The sequence below is a fragment of the Pseudopodoces humilis genome, chromosome 7, assembly GCF_049639895.1.
Source record: "Pseudopodoces humilis isolate 2021_Gansu_Grassland_sample_001 chromosome 7, ASM4963989v1, whole genome shotgun sequence".
NCBI classification, from domain to species: Eukaryota; Metazoa; Chordata; class Aves; order Passeriformes; family Paridae; genus Pseudopodoces; species Pseudopodoces humilis.
This window is the reverse complement of record NC_142206.1, coordinates 36,122,410-36,147,582: the sequence shown is the minus strand read 5'-3', so window position 1 is coordinate 36,147,582 and position 25,173 is coordinate 36,122,410. Positions and strand designations below refer to the sequence as shown.

Sequence of the window (25,173 nt, the reverse complement as noted above, 5' to 3'; positions counted from 1 at the left end):
ATTTTTATGTAGCGTTGATACCAGGAAAAAAAAAATTAAAAGGCTATTGTTGAATCTATGTAATAAGTTTTGCTTTGTGCCAGTCATCTTTGGTAACAACCTTTTCTCAGGCTACTATAGAGAGGAGCTTGCCAGAAGACTCTGCCTTGCACATGCACATGAGGTTGGTGCCAGATTTCTTTTCATGGCATTGTTTGTAGGACTTTACAGCATTGTCTCTTGGATTTTCCCTAATGCAGAATTGGAGAGGAATATCCACCATCCTGCCCACTTCTGTACCTGTTGTGCTTCAGTCAAACACCTGTGTCCAGGTTTATGCAACTCTACTCCAGTCCCAAGATCATCTTGATTTGATAAGCGTGTTACTGTGTGAAAGCCCTGTGGATTATTCTCACACACCACATTCTTTGCTCCTTAGACCATGGTTTCTAAGTGGTATTGATGTGGCCAGTGTGTCATTTCACACACAATATGCTTGTTCAGTATCAGGTTATATGTAGGGTTGTGCTGGAGGTTAAGAAGAAGGATGCAGATACAAGTTCTAGAAAGGTAAGTGGAAGTGAGCTGAGATTACCAACTGTCCCCTGACTTACAGAGCCATGTGCAGTGTGAATCAGCATGCTGGATGTCTGGGAATGCAACTTAGCATAGCTATGGCTTCCTGCTCAAGAAGGGAGACTTCATTACATCCCTACCTGGTCCTGAGAACTTGCATATCTATTATTACTCATCTTTGGTAAAAGTTTTAATTTTGATGCATAGATAGTGTATACAAGAAAAAAAATACACTGGTGTGCCAAAATAAGAAAAGATTTTGTGTAATTTATGAAGCAAACATGAGAAAAGAGCATTTAAATTCCGTTTTTAATTATATTTTATTAATATTATAATATTTAAGTGCTAAATTATTCCAGTTACAGCTTGCAAAGTATGCATAAATACTTAATACATCTGTACTTTTCTTTTTGTGTCCATGACTTGCATTGCAAAGGGAGGGAAACCTTTTTTTGATGAAAAAACAGCTTTTTGATGAAGGATGACTATAGTTAAAAAGTGGGCATAAAAGTCACAGAACTATTATTAACTGTAAATTTGTATGAAAATAAATCAAGCTGGTGCTTAAGGGAAGGACTGAAACTCAGTTTGAATTTATATTTCTATGTTTTATATCTTCTAGGTCTGGCATGACACTACATAATTCAAAGTGGTACCTAGTCAGTCATGGTAAGTTTCCATTTCTTCATCCTCAAAATGTTTCAAAATTATTGACCATTCTAGGAATGTTTCTGCTGGATCAGTGAAGCTGCATCTGAATGCATCCAAATGTTTAGCTGTATCTTTCCCATTGGGTACACATATAAGAGAAATGGAAAATATTTTCTGACTAATTTGAATGTTGTGTGAGTCAGTCTTGCAGCAGCAGAAAACTGCTATATGCACATTCTTGATGCTTTTGCCATCTTTTGTAAAACACCTTAGTCACTCTTGCATCTTCCTAGCCTTCTGCCACTTTGTCAAGCACAAACAGAGGGGCAAGAATTCTGTTCCGGTTCGTTTCCACGATGCAACCATTTAGCACCATTTCATCCAAAATGATGTGCACTCTGTCCAAATTGAACATGATCTAGAAATATTTCAAGTTAAGTGTATTTTGAACAATGTGAAGATAATTTAAAAAAAAATCATAGGCACCTAAGATTTTAATAAAATTTTGCAAAAATAGGTATTTCTTAATTTATTCTAGTTTATTTACCATTATTTTAATAAAGCTAGGGAAACAGTAACTTTATCTAACAGCATCTGTCTCAAAACAATGATGGCAGGCCTTCAGGGGTATGAAGGGGTTGGCATTCATGACACACAAGTGCATACATGCAGACGTGAGTGTCCAGTGCATCCACTGAACAACTGCCAAGAGTTTGGCTGTGAAAAAAGACTCGGATGTTGACATTTTTCACCACAACCTGAAATGGAAACGGGCACAGCAAAGCAGCCTGCTGGGTGCATCTGTTATGCCTCACTGACATACATACACAGAGCATGAATAACCCTTTATCTGCCTTACTCTCCACCTGTTGCTGCTCTTTACATGTGTTCTATGCTGAGCACAACAGATTTGTGTTGTCTTCATTTTGTACCTTCTAAATCTTGCCCATGTATTGAGGACTGCTGCAGTGGAGCTAGCAAGACTTCGTATAGTAACTGCTAAATACATCTCTCAGTACTTTCCCCCCATTTTGAAGAGTCTCTTGAGTGCCTTTTCTCCCATTCTGCTATTTATGACCCCATGAATTGAACTCAGGAAGACAGCCTTGATTTTGCTGTAGTCTTTGTATTTATGTTAGTGGACTTCCCTGCTAATCAGTGGAGTTGCAAGAATCAGGTTTTTTTAAGGCATCAGCTGTTTCCTCTGCTCAGTGTGATAAATATCAGTCTAATTTTTTGAACATGACTCAGGCATTGAAAGAAGACTGCTCTGTCTCCTCACTGCCAGAGGACCTGGTTTTGGCAGTCAGCCCTACTGCTCTGCCAAAGAGCTGGAGCAGTGTGAGTTCTGAACTGCAAATGACAACAGCTTAGGAGCCAGGTATCTATGTATTTGTTCCTCCTTGCTGTGAATGCTCTGGGATGAACTCAGTGCTACGGTGTATTTGCCTATAAGGGGAAGCAATTGTAACACTGCTCCAGAGGACATGTTCTGCTTCACCAAGAGCACAGCATGTCTAGATATGTGTAGTAGCACAATTCAGGTCTCCAAATAACTTTTCTACTAGCTACTGCTAGGTGAGAAACTATAGCTGTCAACAGGGCCTTGGGGATGGCCATGGTTCATCAGACAGCTTCTAATTTGCTGATCTAAACTTAACTACCTAATTTAATTCTAAATTATTTTTTAAATACCAGACTTCTTCCTGAATCTGACCATAGGCCTGCATTGTTTCTAAAAATTGGACTCGTGCCTTTTGATACTGAGGGGCAGTGCTGTCCTTAAAACTTCAAACAGTCACCATTTTTGTGGTACCAGAGACAAAGGTGGTAGCTTTACTTGGCTTGGCAGTTCAAAGATTGAAGACAAATTTCTTGCTGTGATAAACTTATTGAGTAAATCAGCCTTTACAGAAATATTTTAATCTGAGAAGTTAAGATTTCTTTATTACAGCAATGTGGGAATTTTTAGAAAGACAGCTGTTTTGCTACTTAGTTCACCTCTGGCACTGCTCTGCACTGGGCTACAAGATCTGTTAGGGAAATTAGATAACATTCCATTCAGGTTTCAACAAGTGAGAAAGCCAATTCCTCCTGGCTTTTAATTTTTACACTCTACCACTGATTCACACTGCCCCAGTTCCCAAGGCAGAGTCCAGACTTTCCTCTAGCAGTCCAAAACTCTAAAACCCAGACGACTTAATCAACCAGGATCAGTGACAATGCAACCTGCCACTCCCATCTTATTTTTCTGCATCATCCTGTTTGGGAAAACATTTAAATCACATCTAGTGCTGTTTTTTCCCCTGCTGTATTTCTAGAAGAGCTGACAGTATGTCAAAGGAAAACTCTACCCACGCCAATAAAAATCTTGGAGCTGTTCCACTCTCAATGTAGTTCAATGAGATGTCAGTTTCCCTGCAGGCCATTCCAGGTTATTTCCAAATGGGCTTCCTCCACTGCAGAAAAGTGGAATGACTTCTGCATCAATTTGATTTTGGAAGGTCCCAAAGCATTCTTTAACCGCTACCCTCAACCCAACATCCCACCTCCCTTCACCACACTGTTCTTGGCAAACAATTGGATTGTATAGGGAGCAAGCCTGGCTCTTTTCCCCTTCCTCTAGGTTTCACCTATGCTTTATGGTTACATCTTGCCCAACACAGCTCAGCCATTCATGTCTGAATGACCTGCCCAGGGAGAGATATGTATTTGATCCTTAGCAAGGCTCATCCTCCTCACCTGTTACTTGTTTGGCAAGTGACCCCAAATTTCAGGGTTTAAAGCCCTGGAGTCATAGATCCACACCCAACTGAAGCAGCAAAGCAAACCAGTTTGAGCAGCTGGCAACAGGAAAAAGCTGTATTTGGTGTTTGCACTGCCATGTGCTCCACCCAGAGCTGTCATTTAAGGTCCTGCTTCCAGGAAGAATCTTGTCTGCCCACAAAAAGAACATTAAGGGACTTTCAATAGATCCATGCAAAGGATAACAGGACTTTGAAAAACAAGAATGCAGAGGAAAACGTGTTCATCTCTGCATGCCAGCCTGGGCAAAGATGAGCCCTCCTGGCTTTGGCTTCCCAATTTCTGGCAATGCTGCAGAGGCTGTGTACCAAGCAGCAGAAGTAAATGGTACCTACACAATTGGTATTTTAAATGTTATATTGGCTGTTGGTAACCTAAAGAGTTCCTCTTCTTAAAGACATTAATGGTACTTTCTATTATCCCAGAGTTTTTATGGCAAATGCATAGTAAGAGGTCTCCTTTCCCAAAACATTATATATAGACAGTTGAGCAGGGAAGAGGGGAAGGAAAGAAGTGGAAAAGGCATAGTTAGGACTTGCATGTAATAAATAACTTCTTCATATGGAGGCATTTTAAGAGATCTCAGGTTTTTACAGGCAAGTAATTCAAGGGTGTGTCCAGGCTTCAGAGATGCTGAAGTGCACCTTGTGATCACAGAACACACCCAAGAACACAAACAAAGGCTTTGTAGATTACAGTACAGGTACATATGGGGCAGATGGTTTGCTACTGAATATACAGCCCTTGATTTCCATCATGTACATTCATCTTCAGCTAGAGATTAGCTGGAGTTGCTTCTTTATTTAGTCGAGACTCACACATTCTGACTTACTTTGCCAATGTTCACTTTCAATAGTTTTTAGCCTATCTAATGGCAGGCATGTTTAAGGCACTGAAACCTGTAAAATGCTTTTTTGACCATTTATTCGTCAAATGACTATGCTGATATTAAACAGGAGACAAAGGTGCCTTCAAGTTCTGTGAAATTCTAGAAGCTAATTTTAAGCTAGTCTTTATAGGTCTCCATTTCACCCACTTATGTTACAGTACAACTGAAGTGTATCCTTATAAATTCTCAGAATAGATTCATCATTCAATTTTCTCACTCCTTAAATGCATGGTATCCTCAGTGTTATCCCACAGGGAGTTGAAGAATAGTTGATTCACATGAAGTATTCCCTGTATCACAGCTTCTTATCTATCCTAGGAGGAGCAGCAGCAGCTAGTTGCAATGGAATGTCATGGCTTTTTTGGATCAAGACAACATTCTTCAGATGCTTAGTCCTAGAGCACTCTGTCACCCCCTCCCTTCCCACAAGGGGAGCGTAAATATCTGTTTCTCTAGAAGTTAATAATGTGTCTTCAAGCAAGCTTTGCTTCACCAGTTCAAGCAATAGAAAAGGTAACTTTTCTATTTCTAAAAGGAATTTTAGAAACTGTCATACATACCAGCGTTTTGTTCCTTAAAGTTGCTGTTCTAACACTTGTGTTTTTATAGGCTCTTTTGTCCTCATCATAGCAAGAAAATAGTTCCTACACCACCCAAGCTAGAGTTTTAGTGCTACAGAAAACCCCTCCCACTTATTTTATAGACAAAGGGAAGCTTATCCAGTACTATTAACACATTAGAACACAACACCCCGGGGACAATTTCAGTATTTGTTTATTCAGCTGGCCTAACAACACTCTTTACTGATATTTTAAAAACAATCCAAACAACTTTAGGAATGATAGGTCATTCCAGCTTAGGTACTCTTTAAGTGTGCAACTGACTCTTGAAAATGAACATCGTATAATGGCTAAGTGGTTCACAACTGACACATGAAAACTTCTGTAAAAAGCTGGCTATTCTCAAGTACTTAGCCAATAGGTATTCTGTGTTCATTTTTGCAGAAACATGAGAGAACTGTGCATTGTTTAGCATCAATGTCATACATACCAACATCATGTACCAATCCTGTTGGGAAGGATCCAAATCAGACCCAGTCCCCTGTGCTGCTCAAGGCACCCTTCCTGACATCAGACTCCAGAGAGACCATGACGTGAGCTACAGTGTAGATGCCCTGGATGAATTCAGGTGTGGACCTAAATGAAAGCTGGAGTTCTGCCTCTGATGTAGCTGCATTGCCAGGAATATTGGAATAATGTCTGGGAGCTGCAAGAACCAGTGCCTGTGCTACAGGCTTGGTGAGGGCTCCAGGGACATCTCAGTTGTGTGATAGGCTCAGCCCTTGGATTTTAACTGGGCTTTGCTTGGTGCATGGCTGAATAGCCTTAGTAATTATGATCTGTTTCTAATGGGTTTTGAGTTTGTAATTTCCTGCTATTTTTTTTTTTCATGTTAGTAAACACTACTGGCTATATAGAATAGCCACTGTCACATTTAAAATAAACTTCCTATTGATCTGTACACAAAAATAATAGCAGACACTCAGGAAATCATGAGTGTCCTGCAAGATACTCTGTAAACAAAGATTCTGTAAACACTACTTGGTGTTCACTGTTGCAGACCTTCAGATGATACCTCTTCCAGCAGATACTTTGCATCCAAGCTAACTGCACTGAGCACAAGAGTTAATGTGAGACCATTTGGCAAAGGCAACAGTTCAATTGCAGGGGAGGATATTTTCTTTCACATTATGAAAGGCAGGTTGATGGTTTATTTCTTGCACTGCAATAATAGCTAAAGGCACTTGTCCAAATTATTCTTCTGGGTCAGCTATTCAAGCTGTTGTCAGAAATAAATACAGATCTGAACAACCCACTTCCTCCTAGTTACACCTCCGCTTTACATTTAATAAAGGAGGGTATCTTATTTCATTTTGACTATTTTTGATAGCCTTTCAGCTTAAGAATTAAGCTCTTCTTCCTAAATGGGAGAATTATTTTGTACATTTATAGAAGTAGAATGTTTTCTTATAAAATTGTTCCTGAAATGTGTATCATAAAAAAGTGCCTTTCTGAATGCTGAAACTACATACTTCATGCATATGTCATAGGTGTTGAGAGACATATCAGACATGAGCTTTTCCAGTATTTTTTCCACTGTGACCAAGTAAGTTAGTAATGCACACTCCTATTTACTAAATATTTATATTCACACCATCACGCACATGAGACCCATGTAGATGAACTACTTCAGGAATCATCCAGACACGGAATTGCACCCGTTGCCAACAATAATGTTGGCATATAATGCAACAACTTCTCCAAACAGTGCAGACTAAGGACAGGATACCATCCACAGGGATCTAGACAAGCTCAAGAAGTGTGCCCATGGGAATCTCATGGGTTTTAGCAAGCCCAAGTACTGGTGCTGCACCTGGGTCAGCCCCCAGTACCAGCACAGGCTGGGGATGGACAGATCAGAGCAGCCCTGCCCAGCAGGACTTGGGGGTGCTGCTGGGTGAGAGGCTGGGCATGACCCAGCCATGGGCACTGCCAGCCCAGAGAGCCAAATGTGTCCTGGGCTGCATCCAGAGCAGTGTGGGCAGCAGGGCAGGGAGGGGATTCTGCCCCTCTGCTCTGCTCTGCTGAGACCCCACCTGCAGTGCTGCACCAGCTCTGGGGTGCCAGCACAGCAAGGATATGGACCTGCTGGAGAGAGTGCAAAGGGCCACAAAGATGATTAGAAGGGTGGAGCATCCCTCCTATGAGGAAAGACTGAGAGAATTGGGATAAATTCAGCCTGGAAAAGAGATGATTTAGGAGTGACTTAATTGGGGTCTTCCAGTATTTGAAGGGGAGCCTTACAAGAAAGCTGGAGAGGTATGTTTTACCAGGGCATGTGGTGACAGGACAAGGGGAAATGGATTCAAAATGAAAGACAGCAAATGTAAATTAGATATTAGGAAAAAAAATCTTTACTGTGAAGGTGGTGAGGGTCTACTCCATGTTTCCCAGAGAAATCATAGATGTCTCATCTCTGGAGGTGTTCAAGACACAGGGTAGATAGAGCTCTGAGCAAACTAGTATAGTGGAAGGTGTCCCTTCCCATGGCAAGGGGGTTGGAACTAGATGACCTTTAAAGTCTTTTCCAGCCCAAACCATTCTGTTATATGCAGCAGCCTTTCTCAGCTATTAAATGGACTAGTGGGAGTAGCTCAAGGTGTAGAGCTCTTGGTAGGAAATCGCTGAGCAGAGGCAGCAGAATTTAGAATCGTCAGTTCATCAAATGACTCAGATAATCAGGCAATTGCATGCTCAAAGTACACTACATGGAAACACAGGGGATTCTTTTCATGTGTAATTACTAAATAGGTCATGTTAGTCTTTAATTTGGCAAAGCTCATATACATAAATACATAGTTCAGAATTAGAACTAATTGAATAAAAAAAAATTGTGTTTCTATAATCGCTCACCCACCTTAAGTGTCCCGTCACACTATTATTGTCATTATTGCTCTTTCATAGTAAATTTAAGGGTGTTTTACTAACTCAGTAAATGAGACAGAGTTACAGCATGTAGCAAGCTTTAAAATATTTTCAAAAGTGAAATTAATTATTTCCTGTTGTTTTTTGTTTTATTTTTTCCTTTTTCAGTTAAAGTAAGAACAATTACAGACTTTTTCTATGTTCTTCATAAGTGGTAATTCATAAAGTAAATAAACTAAATTACTTGACAGTACTTGATTGCAAGATGGCAACTGTATTTCAGGTGTGTAACTGAAACTCTTTATACCAGCAGATCTGCATTTAACCAACAACAAACATAAGCATAAGAACTGCTGGAGTAGAGTGAACACACAGTGGAATTGGAATAACAGAAGGAAGACTGTGCTACATTCTCCTGGTCTAAGTTTTCCAGTATTGTGTTTTATTTACTTGCTATTTTTGTTTAATTGTATTTTGGACTGTATTTTGGTATTTGTATTTGGGTGAGTTTTAACTTGTACTTTAATTAATACCCTGCAAAACATACACATGAAAATACAGCAGTGTAAGGGGAGGAGTGGGAAAAGAAATTAATACCTGGTTTCCTGAATATTCCCCTCCCAGGTTTTTCCCTTCCTCCAAAGATACAGAAATTAAATCTCACTTCTTGTTTTTCTGAAGTAAGATCAAACTGCAAACATAATCTTACAGATAGTGCTGCTATTTGGCTCTAGACATTACAGCTGTAACATTGAGTTGTTATTACAGTATTGTTCTGTTGTTATTACAGTAGTTGCAATATCTATTTTATTGTAAACTCAAACTGAAACCTTAAAGTAGTAAGCCTAGTTAAGCCTGAAAGTTCCTCATGAATTATCTTTTCACGTACTTCATTCTCTCAAAGCAAGGTCTCTGTCTTATTTTAAATGGAACCAGGCCTATCTTAATGATGGAAGATTTAAATAGGTGACCCATGTGAACATTAGTCATGCTTTCAGAAAGGTGCCAAAATGGTGCTACTTACTCCAAGTGCAAAACTGGTGAACATCTGCATTGACTTGAGTGACAGTCAGTGCTATGAGGATGGTATGAACTGCAACATACATACTGTAACAAATGCATTCCTGATACTGAAAAGGATACATCTAATTCACTCTGCAGGGAAAAGAGATAGCCATTAGTTACAGTTTGATCTCTTATCTCAGATGATCTCATAATCACTAAACATTACACATCCCTTCAAAGGATAAAGAAAGTCTTCAAAATATCGATAGAAAATTTTAGAGTGATTCAGATTTCTCTTCTGGATTGGACAATTACATGCTCTTTCCTGCAACACTGCTTTGCTTTACATGTGTTACCTGTCTCTGTAATCAAAGCTAATGTTTTACTTGAAAAAACCCACTGAAGTCACCTACAAGTAACCATTTGAATATAGTCAGTGCCATCTGAGTGAGTGGGTGGAAAACCAGCAGCTGTAATTATGGTGGTTCTGGCCCTATATTCTCTCTTCCTCCTGCAAAACCAGGATGTTAATGCCAAGTTTACACAGTTGAAGTTGTTGCTGCAGATCATTTCAACAGCAAAATCTAGACACTGTATATACCCATGGCTGTGGTAGTGGCTGCACATATTAGGGAAGGCAAGGCAATTCCAAGCTTTGGACTCTTAGCCCTTCTAAGTCTTCTCCAGTGCCAGCAACACAATTCTTCATATAGTCATAATTTTCCTTCTATTTTTGGATTTACCCCAAGCAGTATTACTCATTTAACCAAAATGTCTGAGTTGCAAGCCCTCGTGGTCTCTCTGCAGTCAGCAGAAGGGATGGGGATCTTCACCAGTTGACTCGGCACACTTGAGGCATGACTCACTTTCTCGAGATACTCATCAGTCTCCATTGCCAGTAATGGGAGCTTAGGATGACCAAATTTCTAACTTAGGTGCCTCAGTTAAATAGCTAAACTTAGAATTAATCACTTAGCCTTAGCACTTAAGATCTTGCAGAGTTGGGTGGAGATTCCCCAGTCTCTATTAAAAGAGGCAATCTTTACCTGCTACCTAGAGAATTTAGTTTGATAAAGTGTTTTTCATTCATGGTCTAAACCTGATTTTAAAGCAGAGTAAAGCTGGTAAGGTATTACTGCTAAAATTGCTACTACTTTTGTGGTCTACAGATGATCTAAACTGGAGTAGTTCTAGTCTACAGGCCTCTGCTGAGTGACCCTGCCATTCTTCAATTAGAAGTTTTTAATGCATCACAAAAGTTGCATTTTAAGGGTACGATCAGTTTAAGTGTTCTCAGCATCAAAAAGTAGTTGGAGAAATTGGAATTCTGAACAGTATGCAGAATTTTTCCTGGGTAGTGAAAATACAAAAGTGAAGGGGACTCAGAATTACATCTCACAAACAACTTTGAAAGCTTTCTCCCTAATTCCATTAATGTTTGTTCTCATATCTGAATTCAAGCTCTGTAAACTCCATTAGATAAAAATAGAGTACGTGAGAATGTTTAAAGCTCTCAGGTCTAAAAATAATAGATGACAAAATGTCCTTCTAGAGACACATGTTCTCTCCTTTCCCAGAGTTCTGTCTCTGTTGCCATCATCATAATTTGGGATTCTGTTAAAATTCTGTAAATCTTAAAGAGTAATCTGTACAAGTACAGATTTATACTTTCTTGCTCTGTGGTTACTGACAGAAACACCAGCTAGAATTGCAGCCCTTGTCTTAGTGCTCTGCCATTTATTGTGTTATATGATATTAAAACCAGAACCATCAAAGATTTCTTTTAGCTCTCCACTTTTAGGTTCCTCTAGTCTCCAACCCAAAATACTATAGAAAATAAAAAACCCCTCTGGAATGATGAACTCAGGAAATTTCTAACAGCTCTCAGTGGCTGGGTTATATGTGTGGTCAAAAGATCATATATATACACTACATTTATATGTATAAGAACTACATCTATTTTTGCTCTGCTTTAATTGAATAAAATTTGAGAGGTGGTTGGCAACTATTAGCTCAATCAGACAAATAAGATGTGACTAAATTTTATTGTGCATTCCTGTGCTGCCGAGATCTAATTCCATTCTTGGTTATCACTGCTTAGGTTGAGACTACAATCAGCAATTTTAAGAGAAATTCTGAACTCAGTGCAGTCAGAAAGTGATATACTTAGTAGCAGCAGTTTCAATGGGCTGGGGTGACGTTGAGATAACAGCCTAAAAGATTTGCCAAGCATCTAAACAGTGAAGGGCGCAGATGACTTTTTCAAGCATGTCCTTGAATTCACAGAGGGAGCTCTGCCCTGCCTGCTATGGTACTAGAGCTGGGGAAGCAGTTACAGACCCTGCATACTGATACCTTGTATGTACAGTCACCAGTGTAATACCCTCAAGTACATGGACTACAGGGGAAATGAGACAGTCCTCTTTTCTGAGAGGAACAGCCAACACATTTCAGCAAAGGTTAACTGAAACTGCACCAAAGTATGATTGCAGTCAATTTTTTTTTGTAACAAGATTATTACAAACCCTATACTAAATAGCAAATTTTCTAACCAGAATTACAATGCTGCATTTTCAAACTTTGTAAAAACAAGCAAGCAAAAAACTCTCCCACCAAAAGGAACAGTGTCATTTTAAGTGGAACCATGTCTGATGTTGAATCCTTAACAAAATTACTATCTCTATAATAGCTGTTTTATCAGATATCCACTGTTGCCTGACAACCATATGGGGTCTACAAGTACAGACTGGTTTTTGAGGTTTCTTCTGCTCCATTCCTCTGATCTTATTCAGTGAGAGTGATGTCAGTTCCCTGCTTCATGCTTACACCATCTTAATCATGAATAAAGTTCATTTGGGGAATGTAATGCTATAAATTGCATAAGAACTGCAAAGTCAAACCTCTTTATTTCTTTAAAACATAAAATGCCCATGGCTAATTTAAGAGTATATGACCCAAAGAAACCCCATAAACCCATGCTTTTCTAACAGAAATATTTCTGGTATTCCTTGTCTGATAACTTATGACCCACATATACTTTTACTTCTCTGAAAAACCAGCTTATACTACCTTTCCCCACAGGGATAATATTTATTAAAATTCTAAAATATTAAACATTCTTCTCCTTTGATTTATTCTCTGAAATGGCACTTTCACCGAAGTTTTGAAAGAGAAAACATGTTTCATAACAAATTCAGTGTCTCACTCACCACTCTGCTGAAGTATTTGTCCAAAACTTCCACAAAATTATGAATTAGTTCATATACTGCCATTTCATTCTGAAATTAAAACCAACTGAATATTAAATCAATATTTAGAAAATGTAGTAGTATTCTTTGTGTTAATTCAGTTTGTGGTGAATGAAAAGCCACTAGACAATAGAGTAAGCCCTCTGCTCAGGCCGTGTAGTTGCCCAGCTGAGGTGCTGAGAGCTGGGCAGCACTCAGGGCAGCCACACAGAGCAGCTCTGCAACAGCCAGTGGATTCTCTGCTCTGGGCTGCTGCCAGCCCCCTGCTGCCTTTGTGCCACCCCTCCCAGCTCAGCTCTATCACACACACGGCTAACTAGGTTAAGCTTACCCATGCTGAAGTCACACCAGCCAGCTGTAGCACTGAGCCAGCCTCTGCTGGGCAATTTGTCCCAAATTGCCTGCCTGATTTGAAGATACTGTGGTAGACAGCAGCTACCTTCCACACCACCCTGTTAAGGTCTCTAACAGTAAATGCTGTATTAATTTCTGAGAACCAGTTATCAATGCAAACACTAAAGCCTCCCAGGTGCAACCTGAACAAATGAAATACTAGTACTTGTCAGCTTTCAGATACCTTTCTTTTTTCCCTTTTTGAAAAGCAAAATAAATTGGCATCTTTGTAGCTGACAGCATAGGAATTTTTTCTTTGTCGAAGGACATTAAAAACAGTGAGAAGTCATCACAGATGAGACAGATGACCCGGCTGTAATGTTAACATTTGTTTAGGAACCCACCTCACATAAATTAGTGCAGAATCAGTACAGGGCTCAGGAAGACTACCTCATGGTAACAGTTCAATCTACTGCTAAAGACGAAAGTCAAACATAGCACACGTGTTTTGGGTTTTTTTTGTAACACTCGTTACCTCTCTTACTTCACAGAAATAAAAATTTTGGGGGGAGGGGATTGGTTTTTTTGGCTTGGGGTTTTTTTTGTGTTTTTTTTTTTTACAATGACTTCTTGAAATTCTCTAATTGCTATTGAAAAAATCCATACTGGATAAAGAGCCTAGCCTGTGATAATCACTATAAACATTCATTACAAGAGGATATATAATTTCTTACCTCTGTCTGGTCGATGCCAACAACTATGAAAAGAGCTGCATACTGTCGGTACACCAGCTTGAAGTCCTTATACTCAATGAAAGAGCACTAGGCAGAAGCAAAATGAGTCAAATAGAGCAACTGCCATTTAAGCATACAACAATGTAAAGGACATTGCTCAAAAGGCCTGAGGTTTCAAGTTCATAAGACAGAGAACATGGATTCCCCGAGATTCAATTTCAACTTGAAAGAAATTTAGTATGGTAACTTTTACACCACAGTTTTCATCTGCTGGCAGAAAACGTGCCACCACTTTTTAAATGGAAAAACTGAAACACGCAGGACTAAAGTGACTTGTTTGGGGTTATAAAAGCAAATATTACTTTCCCATAATTTTCATTTGCAAGCCCTTTCAAAAAGAGACCTAAAGGTAATTTTCCTGTTTTAAAAAAATTACCAATATTTTAATGTAAAAATGGAAATTAAAAAGTTCCAGATCCAGTGGTGAATTAACAGGTGTTTCCCAAGAGGAGAGAGCCAGGAGATGGCGCCGTTTCCTGCCTTTGCTCTCCGCGTCACTCCGCCCGGCGCCCGAAATGGCACCGGCAGCGCCGGCAGCTCCTGCGCTCGGAAATGCCCTCGCAGGAGCGGCACCAACACGGTCATTTCTTTAGCCAAAGCTGTTAACTACGGGACTTACAAGAACTACTATTTTTATTGAGGTTTCCTAGAATGAAGTATGTAAGGAGTGCTGTGCAAGAACACACATCATTAATGAAAAGTAAAGAAGCTGACTTCAGAACACAAACCAAAAAATTTCATTCACTATCGAAGTTATATATTTCTCCTGTAATTCAAGTCAATCTGCAAAAGTTTGATGCTGTTCTTAAAGAACCAACGGTTTAATTAAGAGAGCAATGAAAATCTGAACTTTCATACAGAAAAATTTCCAACTTCTATATTTTCTGACTTTCTTGCAGAAGACGTGAACACTTTTTTTGAATAAAGGAGTCTAATACAGAGGCCTAAAAATCTGTGTTTCCAAACCTGCCCTGTGCTTTAAATAATGTTTTCATAATTTGGAATCCTCTACCCTAAATTTAAACTTGGAGCTGTCATTACTCTGCCTTCTACCTTCTGGCAAAACAGTAATATCCCTCCATCCATCTCTATCAGACAAGCAATACAAGGATAAAATGAGTATTTCCTGACTTCTGAGCTTCTTCAAACAAAGAAGAGGAATCTTCTTGACAGTGATACACACAACTCCAAAATCTCTGTAAGCCTCAAAAAAAACATTTATTCAATACAGAATAACAGTTCAACTGACTGAACCCATAATCTAGAACCTAAATCTTTTTTATCATGGGTACAAATGAAATAATGACCTGCGACAGACACTGATAGGTTTTAGAATTATCAATAGGAAAGATGTGAAATGTGGATAAAATAAAACCTACAAAACCTACCTCATCCTTTGAACGGGAGAGACAGTTTTTGATTACTTCAGCTTCCAGTATTGCCCGTTTATTAATTTCTACATGCTCATAATACCTGGACAGTCTTGTTTGACCTTGTTTGTTTACCATAAGAAAAAATTTTATCATTTCTTTTATATTGACTTCAGTGGTAGATTTCAATTTTGGGTGCAGGAATCAAGAAGAGTAATTCTGGGAGCAGAAAAAAAAAAAAATAGAAGTAATACATAGGAATAAAGCCTTCCTAAAAGCTATCCAGCCCAGGTATGCATTTATCAATTTATGATTGAGTTTACTGCCAAAACACAGAACACAAGAAAAAAAAAATCTCAAATCTTTTGCACACATCCCATGGAAAAACTCAGTTTTTCCCCCCATACAACTAGTCACAAACTACCTAATAAATAACAGCTTTCATATTTAAAATTTTCATATTTCAATCAAATTAAATTCTTGGTAGGATTTGGGAAATCAGAGGAGTAAACAATTACTTCTTCATAACCATAAATTTACTTACCATTTTCTTCCTGCATGCTAACTGGTCTGTAAACATCAGAAATTTGCCCAATATCAAACCACTCTAATACAGCTACTAAGAGCAAAATTTGCCTATAAAGCACTTTTTTCCCACCTGACTTGTATTTAACAATTACATTCATACCATTGTCGTAACAAATTGAATGGAGAGATGACAAAGGGAAATGCATGGGCCACAACAGATGATCATTTCTTTAATGCAGAATCCTAAATATTTGGGTATCTGCAGTATCAACATATATCTTGAGCTGGACCAGGAGCTACCTGATTTCCCACACAGATGCCATAGGTAAATTCTGCATTTAATGCAAACTAGATGTGGGTCTTCAATAGATAGAGAAATTGATTCACAATAATTACTCAAAAGAGCTTTATCTCAATGTAAATAAATATTAATCCACCCAACGCCACTGAAATATAGCTGTAGAATATAAACATACCACATGCAATGTACAGTGGAAAATAGCATTAAAAAGAGCACAGCATATGTCAGAATCTGCTTGCTAAGCAATTGACATCTCTGATGTTTTGAATAGTATGAAAATAGAGTAAGCTGCAAATGTAATTTTTTGAAATAGAAGTTCTGGGTTATTTACTTTAATGCCTGAGAACAATCTCTTTAATGTTTTCCATCTGACTCTCTATTTGCATCCCAGATTTATTGGCCCAAATAATCTTAAGGTTTGTGCACTGGAAATACAGCAACTACAGCAAAAGCTATTCCTTTTTTTCCAGTTCTGAAGAGCTTGTCCTTACCTGGTGCATCTTAAGTCTCAGCTTCTGTGACAAAGTGTGAACAGAAAACTATCAGGAATACACAAAACAATACAGTGTAGCTCTTTGAGTACAAACAGTGTATCTTAATGCAGACAAGCAAAAGGGGGGAAAAAAATACAAGGCAAGCTCCACAGGTGCTGCATCGTATTATTAGCAAATTGAATTATCTGGCTATATACCATCCCTGGGTGACAAATCTTTCATGACAGTGATGCAGCAAGGGCCAATATATTGTGCTGACATTAATTATTGCTGACTTCTGATTCACAGTGGTCACTGTTTTCTGAAAGAAAAGCCACCTCTTTTACCACCACTTGGATCTCAAGAAGTGACCCTCTTTTTCTCAGTGTACTGTGGCTTACTCTATCTACAAAGAAGTTTGGATTTCCACATGTAATTTCAAATGTGGTTTTATTAATTCGACTTGATACTGAGAATTCATTCGTAGTTGAGTGACATGCAGTTAGCTCAGGATCAGTCCTCAAGACAACAGAATCTATTTGGAATCATGACAATCTCAGAGCTTTCTCACCTCTTCCAGGCACATGAAGCCCCCTCAGGCACTCACTTCCGTTGTGTCGCTCTGACAGCAGAGTCCTGGATGCTGGTCAGTGCTGCTGCTGGCTGCACGCGGCTTGTGCACTGCACCCAGGGCTTCTGGATCAGCACAAGTTTGTCTCTGAGGAAGAATGAACCAGGTCATTAGGATAAAAAAAGGGCCCAGATAGAAATGTATGATGGGATCTTCACTGTTGGATGGCAAGTAGACTGACATTGATGACCTAATGGAAGACTAGCATATATACAATCTTTGTTGTGTTTAGTATATAGCTTTTTTTCCCCCTCACACTCTGTTTTAATTACTGCCTCAAGTTAGAGTTGCAATAATATATCTTAATATTTTTAAGCATAAAGTTGAAATACTAAGATGATGCAGTCAGTTTTTGATAAAAACCTTCCAAGAAGGACAAGAACAAACAACTCCTTCCAGCTCAGAATGAGGCCCCCTAGCAAGAGCCAACCTCACGGCAGAAGGAACATGAAACTTCAAAGCTACTTAAGAAGGAGCTGTGGCATGAAAGAGAAGCAATATAAGAAATGCTGCCCATTGTTTTAAGCAAACTCAGGCACAGGAGACCAACTGCAAAAGATGTCTGTCCGTGCTAAACAGATAATAACAGTGGCATAGACAGCTTTTCTTTTTTCATCTTAGTTTTACACCTCATCATTGTGTTTGGCACTGCTGAAACAAGAATTAACAGTTCCCTGTTTTCATCCAAGCTATTTTAATCATTTAGTTATAAATGGGACCAAGGGCTTGAGAACAGGACAGGGAGAACAGTACAACCATCCCAGGAGCACTGACAGAGCTGTTGTACTTTGAGTTACTGCTAAGCAATACGTAACAGCAAGACATATGACAAATCCATACGTATGATCCTATTGCAGGATTGGCTCCTAATCCTAATTATTCCTTTATTAACCTAATCTTTGTACATGGTTAATCCCTCTCTGATGTTATGACTATTTTATCTCCATGTATCCTTATGAATGGCCTAGATTGTTTTACAGATGAAAATATTTAGACCAGATTGTTTTTTAAAAATCTGCACAAATACTCTTATCCAGAATAGATTAAAAAAAGAAAAAAACAATAATGTTGTAACAGAGGTAGAACCATAGTAGCACTCAAGTGTTACCTGTAATTTATGAGACAATTATTATTCATAGAATTGAAGAACATAATCAACAGGTATTGAATCTGTAGGAAAGAGGTCCATTCTTTCTGTAGCTATTTCTGTAGCTATTTCTGTAGCTATTTCTGTATTTTCCCACCAGCCCCAAAGATAGCTTTCCAGATGTTAACCAGAAACTTTGTTTGTATAAATGGCAGCACAAGCACACAGTTTTGTGCAGAAAAAGTGGTATAAATCAACAAGTTCAAACAATAACTTTGTAAAAATTTACAAAAAGTATGCAAGTATAGCTGACTTTGAGAATAACGTTAATGTTAAAAATATCTTACAGGGTTTCTTTATTTCTTTTAGAATTAATTCTGAAAAAAATCACTTGTAGTAGTAAAAGCATTTGCTTGCAAAATTTGGGAAAAAAAAGGAAATGACTGAGTTTTGTTTCTAACAAACATAATTTATTTCTTCTCTTTTCATCTTGGCTTTCAGATACAGAAAACATATTAAAATGAGTTTTGCATATATAGGATATAAAGAAACCTGTGAAGTATAATTAAAAACCAAAAAGCATATCTGTGCATGTTGATGGGTAAAGAAACCCCATTCCTTCAAGTTCTTTGTATTTGAGAAGCTACCTTTTATGATCAATAATCAGTACTCAAAAAGCCAGCAACCTTTTTTCTGATACAACTCTTACATACTCTTCTAAGCATTCTCACGCATATGTCTGTGTGCATCCATGCCCATACACACTGGTTATGATGCTTTTATGCATGCAGAATCAAATGGTTCAAGGGAATTGGTGACAAGATGCAAGCCTTTCATATCTCTGCCATTATTTTGCTCATTTTAGTAATGAAAAGACATTACTATCTGAAGGCTGTTTGTCAGAAATGAATAGGCTCTCCCATTCCAGGTCACTGGACAACTATCTGCACAAATGTGCTTAGGAACCAAAGACTGAAAGAGACTATCAAGATCCTGATGGACTGTCAAGTCCAACTCTCTCCATCCCAGTCAACCATGCATTAGAAATTTTGTCCAGAACAGCCTATGGTATCTGCTTCCTGCATAGCCAATCTACAAAACACCTTTGGAACTCTACCACTGAATGAAGACTCCCCAGAAATAAAAACCTCTAAAGGTATTGCTTGGGGAAGATGTGAAAAGTCTGGAAACTGCAAACTTTCCTTCAAAAAAATTTACCTTCTGGAATGACCTTTACTTCCCTAACAAAATACATCTTCTGTAAGGATAATTTGGCATGCATACAGATGACATACAGTTTATCTACTGTGATTTAAATATGAGCTGTTACGGTATGTTAGATCTCATCCTCATTAAAGTATCTCTTGCAGATAAGTATCTATGAGAGAAAATTCTTACAGTGATTGGCCTGTGTGATTCACACTGTCAGGCTGACATGGTTCGAGAGCTGCTTCCAGTACATGTTGGCTCTGCAGGCTGCATAACCACATGAGACACCTCAAAGTAACTTGTCCCTGTTTGAGTGACACTCCTTTTCAGATAACAGCTGAGACCTCACAGAGAGGCAAAGCCTGCAATACCTGTTCTGCAGATAAAAAGATCTGAAGTCTCCCACGAGGCCAACCCTGCAGAATCTACATGCAGTAATATAAAGCATATTTTAAATATGATTTTAATTATTCCTCTGGTATAGATACAAGCACTGAATTTAGTTTGTCACAGATTTCACCAATACTTGTACATAATCTGACAATATATTAAAAAAAAGGAAACACAACCTAAGTTTGAACTGTACTTGCAGTACAGCTGTGATTCAAATTAGACACGTGTCTCAAACTAAAACCACTCCAGTCAATGTCTACAGATTTAGTAGTATGTTAGTTATTTCAGTCTAAGAAAGGTTTGCAACATTCTAGGGCTCTTAGCTAGAATGTAAGAGATAAAATCTCACAAAGAAGAAATGGCATGACTACATATATTACATAATTGCTTCACCAAGAATTAAAAATAAATGTTAGCTAGAACTATAGGCAAATAATGTATTGCACTGTCCAACTCTAAACAAGCTGATTTTCTGGATGTAGAGATCTAATGGTACTTTGTGTATGAAATACAGAATCATAGAAAATTCTGAGTTAGAAGGGACCCACAAAGATCATTGAGACCATCTCCTGGCCCTGCACAGAAAATCCTGAGTCACATCCTGTGCCCAAGAGTACTGTCCAAAAGCTTCTGGAACCCTGTCACTCACTCAGCTTAGCGCTGTGACCACTGCCCTGGGGAGCCCGTTCCAGTGCCCAGCCACCCTCTGGGTGAAGAACCTTTTCCTGAATCCCACCTGAATCCCACCTAAGCCTCCCCTGGCATGGCTTCAGGCCATTCTTGGTCCTGTCACTGGCCACCACAGAGATCAGTGCCTGCCCCTCTTCTTCCCCTCAAGAAGAAATTGACTGTAATGAGGTCTCCCCTCAGTCTCCTCCAGGCTGAACAGACCAAGTGACCTCAGCCGCTCCCCATATGCTTTCCCCTCCAAGCCCTTCATCAAATGTAGAACAAAATGGGTTAAACTGGAATGAAAACATTAGTGAATTTTAAAATGGCCAAATGACAGGCACGAAGCACAAGCAGGTGTAGCACAGGAACAAGTATTTTTAATACTTTTTTTTTATTGAGCTTCCTGTAGATTTATTGCACAAAACCATGTAGCAAATGAAGACCACGAACACAATCAGAACCTTTGGTCTTCTTACTTTTGTTGTGTCAGTGGACAAGGCTTTAATAAAACCACATACTATTTTAAATTTACCAGTAAAAGTAATTTTTGCATTCCAGTTTACTACTGTGCCCAAAACAATTTGTCAATAAGATGAAACAAGTATGTCTATGTGGCTTTCAAATAAAACACTGTGTTCAGTTTCAGGACAGGGATTTTTTAAAAAGGCAACCTTAATTGTCTAGGGAAGTCAAGGGAGGAAGGAAAGAATAAAAACGTTTTCCTTTGCTGTTGTCAAGATGCTGGCTGAATATAGTAACAGAATTAAACTCCAATAACTCTCACATATGCAGGAATGAGGAATGTCCTGGACAATTGGAGCTAAACAAAAGGTTAAACTAGTTATGAGCTAAGTCTCAGTTTTTAATAATGATTAGGTAGCTGTCAGTAGACAACGAAAATAAATCAGCTGTGGTGGAAAGGAGCTGGATTTAGATTGCCTAATCGGTATGGAATCAGGAAGAATGGACAATGACATTTTAGTAGGAAATGATTTAATGGAGAAGAAAGGAAGATGAACTAACTGAAGCATCAACACATACCTAAGGGGAGACTGGTAAAGAAAGGAAACACCGGCACTGAGACGAATATTAATTTTTTCCAGTAATTAACAGAATTCCACGTCTGATAAGGATAGACCTTTTCTAGGAAACTACCCATGTAGTGAATGAGTACAGCATGTAAAAATTTTGAAGAGAGGCAAAACCAAAGACCTACCTTACTTAAAATGAGTGACCTATGGATCATTTGAAATAGAATGTGACGATAGTTTTTAAGTATTACATCTCAGAATAGTATTTTGCAACCGAGGTAACTTCACCATATTCAAACTACAGCCTCAAACACTGCATTGCTATCACCGATAAAACTAAGCCAGATAAAACAGACCAGCAATTTCTTGCAAAACCAGCCTCACGTGGAATAGTTTCTAATAGCGAACATGGTCCTCCTCAGGGGGAGAATACATTACACACATCACAACCGAGTTATCATGAAGACGACCAGCTTAGCCAGCTTCCAGAACGACGATTAGCCAGCTTCCAGAAACATACCATAAATTTAATACATCTCTTCTAAACCACCTCCTTATGGAGCAAACTCAGCGCACCATTAAATCGCGCAGAGTCTCAAAAACTGAAGTGTTGGACCCGACTACACGCCGCTTTAGGACGCAGGCCCCGGCCTGGCCGCGTTCCCGCCGACTCTTCCCAGGGCGTTCGGCACTGACGAGTGGCGGGGCGAGCCTCGCCGCCACCTCCGACTGTCACCCGGGGCAGACGGGAACCACCCGGCCGGGCCCCAGACCGCCGGCCCCGACACCGACCAGCCCGGGTACCGCCGGAAGCCACGGCCAGCTCTGGGTCCGTCGGGCCAGCCCCGGGCCCGTCCCGCTCCACCGGGCGCGGCGCTCACCTCCTTCCCGCGCAGGCGCGTAGGGCCGCGGGAGGCGGCGGAGGCCAGGCCGCGTTTCCCGGCAGGCGCCGCTCGCTCCCCGCCCGGCCGGGTGGGAGGGTGGGAGGGCCGCGGGCCTGTAATGGCGGCTGGCGGCGGCTCCGCGCTGCGCTGACACCCGGACCCGCTCGGCGCAGCCCCCCCGCCCGGCCCGCCCCCTCCTCCCCGCCCCAGCCAGCGCCGCTCGCCCCCTCCCCGGCCCCTGCTCCCGGCCCCCGCCGCGGGACGAGGAGGAGGGCTCCCCGCAGACAATGGACGAGCACCCTGGAGCCGGAGGAGGCGGTGGGATGGCGGCCGCCCCGAGACCGCAGCAGCCGCCGCCGCAGGCGGGTGGGAACATGAACCTGCAGTCGGGTGGGGGTTGCGTGGGGGCTGGAGCCGGCGGAGGAGGAGGGCAACAGCCGCAGCCCCAGGGCCCCGCGGCCCCGGCCGGTCAGGAGGCGGCGGGCCCCGCCGAGCTGTCCCGACCCCAGCACTACACCATCCCGGGGATCCTGCACTACATCCAGCACGAGTGGGCTCGCTTCGAGATGGAGAGGGCACACTGGGAGGTGGAGCGGGCCGAGCTCCAGGTACGGGGGGCGAGGGCGATCTGGGACTGGCCCGGCTGGCTCCGGGGGCCGGGCCGCGCCCGGGGTGCGGGGGCACCGCTGCCCGGGCGACCGGGGTCCGCGGGCCCCCCGAGGCCGAGCCGGTCGCCGTGGCCCGGAGACGGTACCTGGGCGAGGTCCGGCGGGCGGAGCGGCGGTACCGGCGGAGGCCCGAGCCGGGCTCCCTCCCCGGGGCAGGCATTTTGGTTTGTAGCATGGCGCCCGCCCGGCTCGGAGCGGCCCCGGCCCCGCAGGCCGCTCGCCCGGAGCCGCGGCGCGGGGCCCGGAGCGCGGCCGGGGAAGGGCGGGCGGGCGCTACCGCGGCGCGGGGCTGTGACCCTCCCTCTCGCCCTCCTTCCCGGCGGCGCGGCGAGCTGCGCTACGCCTTGACAGCTGCGGTCGGCTCCCGCAGCACAATGACTCCGGGGCTCCTCGGCCCCGTGCGGGCTACCGACAGCAAGAGCCGCCGGGCCTGGGAGGGAGGGAGGACTGACACCTCCGTGCAGCTCAGCGAGCTCTGACTTTGGAGGGAAAAGAGGGAGTCAGGAGGCGGCAGGAGTGCCTGCCTCCCTAGCAAGGGCAGGACGAGGAAAAGGAGTTCAGGTAAATCGTAACTAAAAAGACTTACCCAGGCGTGCAATTTGAGCCAGGTTGAATCTGTTCTCTCTTCCTTTCGGACTCTCTTCTTTGGAGATTTCACATCGAAGAAGAGTGAGGAATCGATAAGTCTGCGGCGTGGTCATTTCAGTATACAGAAAAATACCAGCTTCGTCTGGGGAATGGAAATTTAATAACTTTTCAGGATAGAGAGCAAGTTTTGGAGTTGCAATATACATTTCTTGCCACTAATATTTGCTTTTAGTAATAGGATAATTTTACTAATTATTTTTTCAAGTAGACTATTACCAGTTTATGAACAGATTACGAAATCCAGTGAATGTGAGGTATCCACACAGCAGCCATTATCTTTTTATAGGACAGAAATGTAATAAAAATGTAAAAAAAATGTTAGCAGACTATTGCTTCCAGATAATTTTTTGGTGATTTTTGTACTGAGTGAATGTTGAAGTAGCATCCCGTCAAATTGCACTGCAGCAGCAGCTGACGTTTCCAAGGCATTTACTTTCGGATTTCAAAACCAAGATGCATACCTGAGCCTGGGCAATTCTTTAGGAGCTTCTTGGCTGTGTAATAAGCATGTAATTTGCACTATTTTTGTTACAACTACAATTAAGAAAGAATTAAAATAACTCCAAAACCACCAAGGGAAACAATTGAAGAGGTTTTACTGCTTCTTTCACTTATTGCTAGTCTTACCATTTTAAACTTTGTGAAATGGTTGGATTTAAAATCTGTGATGGATGTGGGTGGATGTTTATAGGGGAGAGCAATTGCTATTTGTCCTGTTTTCTCTAGCATCCTAGTGATAAAGCATTATGTTTATAAATAAGTTGCTTAGTGCTATTCATTATCAGACAAAACCACCTTGAAATATTTGGTTTAGGCATGGGCTTGTTAATTTAAAAAGAGGTACTGCTGTACCCTAACATGAAGAGACTTGGAAAAGTTGTGTCTGACCGATAAAGTGCTTCTCTGAACTCACGTGGCCTCTAGACTCCCTGATGCACTCTAGCAAACTCTACTGCTTTTTGGTTGTGGTTGCTGTTTGTTGTCCACGGCCACACCATTTCTTTTGAGTGTTTGTGGAGGTACAGTAGCAGTTCTGACCCTGATTATGTATGTGTTGATTCACATACATGTGCCAGTGTCATGGGACTGAGACAGCAGAGTTGCTGCACAGTGCCTACACTCAAGGGTGTTTTTAGTTGGTTTTTTAATAACTTTGGAATCCCAGGGCAGCAGCAGGGGAGAAGTTTCCTTTGGATTTTAGGTCTCAGCCTATACAATACAGGAATGTGAATATTTTTTGAAGCTAGATGTTTACTAGGTCTGTGCGGTTTTATGTTGGTTTTACGACTTAAGTTGTGAAGTCACAGGATGGTTTGTGGCCAGTAAAACTGGAATCGTTTGGACCCCAAGCAACAGTTTTGTCCATTGAAGCTAATGAGAGTGTTAATCATGATGTTAGGTACGAGTGTGAGTCTTTTGATGATTGAGGCCTCCTGGGTTGAAAGGAAAACAGTAGTTCCATAGCATGACAGTAGATAATTTATATGGAAGTGGATGTTGGATGATTTAGCTG

At 41.0% G+C, this 25,173-nt stretch overlaps 2 protein-coding genes across 12 annotated transcripts in view; one reads left to right on the top strand and one right to left on the bottom strand.

The window, feature by feature from the left end:
* Window positions 1-903: 903 nt before the first annotated feature.
* On the bottom strand, window positions 904-23,175 carry AP4S1 (adaptor related protein complex 4 subunit sigma 1). Of its 8 annotated transcripts, none has more exons than XM_014249878.2 (7): window positions 21,981-22,335; window positions 17,009-17,155; window positions 15,154-15,354; window positions 13,706-13,792; window positions 12,600-12,668; window positions 9,410-9,540; window positions 904-1,624 (listed from the first exon to the last, which is right to left on the bottom strand). In XM_014249878.2, exons 3-7 carry the CDS (start codon window positions 15,289-15,291, stop codon window positions 1,573-1,575), a joined length of 477 nt encoding a protein of 158 aa, XP_014105353.1. In that variant the 5' UTR covers window positions 15,292-15,354; window positions 17,009-17,155; window positions 21,981-22,335; the 3' UTR covers window positions 904-1,572. The 8 variants fall into 8 exon arrangements, with proteins under 8 accessions (XP_014105353.1, XP_005520369.1, XP_087914547.1 ...); XM_005520312.3 differs by having other exon boundaries at window positions 9,529-9,540; XM_088058418.1 differs by lacking the exons at window positions 904-1,624; window positions 21,981-22,335 and adding exons at window positions 1,643-3,665; window positions 23,099-23,175.
* Window positions 22,566-25,173, top strand: part of STRN3 (striatin 3) — a 61,889-nt gene continuing 59,281 nt past the window's right edge. Inside the window, exon 1 of one of the 4 annotated variants that reach the window (XM_014249875.2) lies at window positions 22,566-22,952. In XM_014249875.2, coding sequence (XP_014105350.2) covers window positions 22,632-22,952 — 321 coding nt within the window. In that variant the 5' untranslated portion in view covers window positions 22,566-22,631. The remainder of the gene's footprint in view (window positions 22,953-25,173) is intronic. The other 3 variants (XM_005520313.3, XM_014249876.2, XM_014249877.2) reach the window with 3 other exon arrangements.

What these genes read in the sequence shown, in the direction of transcription:
- AP4S1 (XM_088058418.1), bottom strand. Translation starts at nt 15,291, where the DNA reads ATGATAAAATTTTTTCTTATGGTAAACAAACAAGGTCAAACAAGACTG. An exon ending in TCTCCCGTTCAAAGGATGAG is followed by an intron (nt 13,793 to 15,153) that starts GTAGGTTTTGTA and finishes GCTTCTGCCTAG; the next exon opens with TGCTCTTTCATTGAGTATAA. An exon ending in TCACCAGTTTTGCACTTGGA is followed by an intron (nt 3,666 to 9,409) that starts GTAAGTAGCACC and finishes ACTTTTCTGCAG; the next exon opens with TGGAGGAAGCCCATTTGGAA.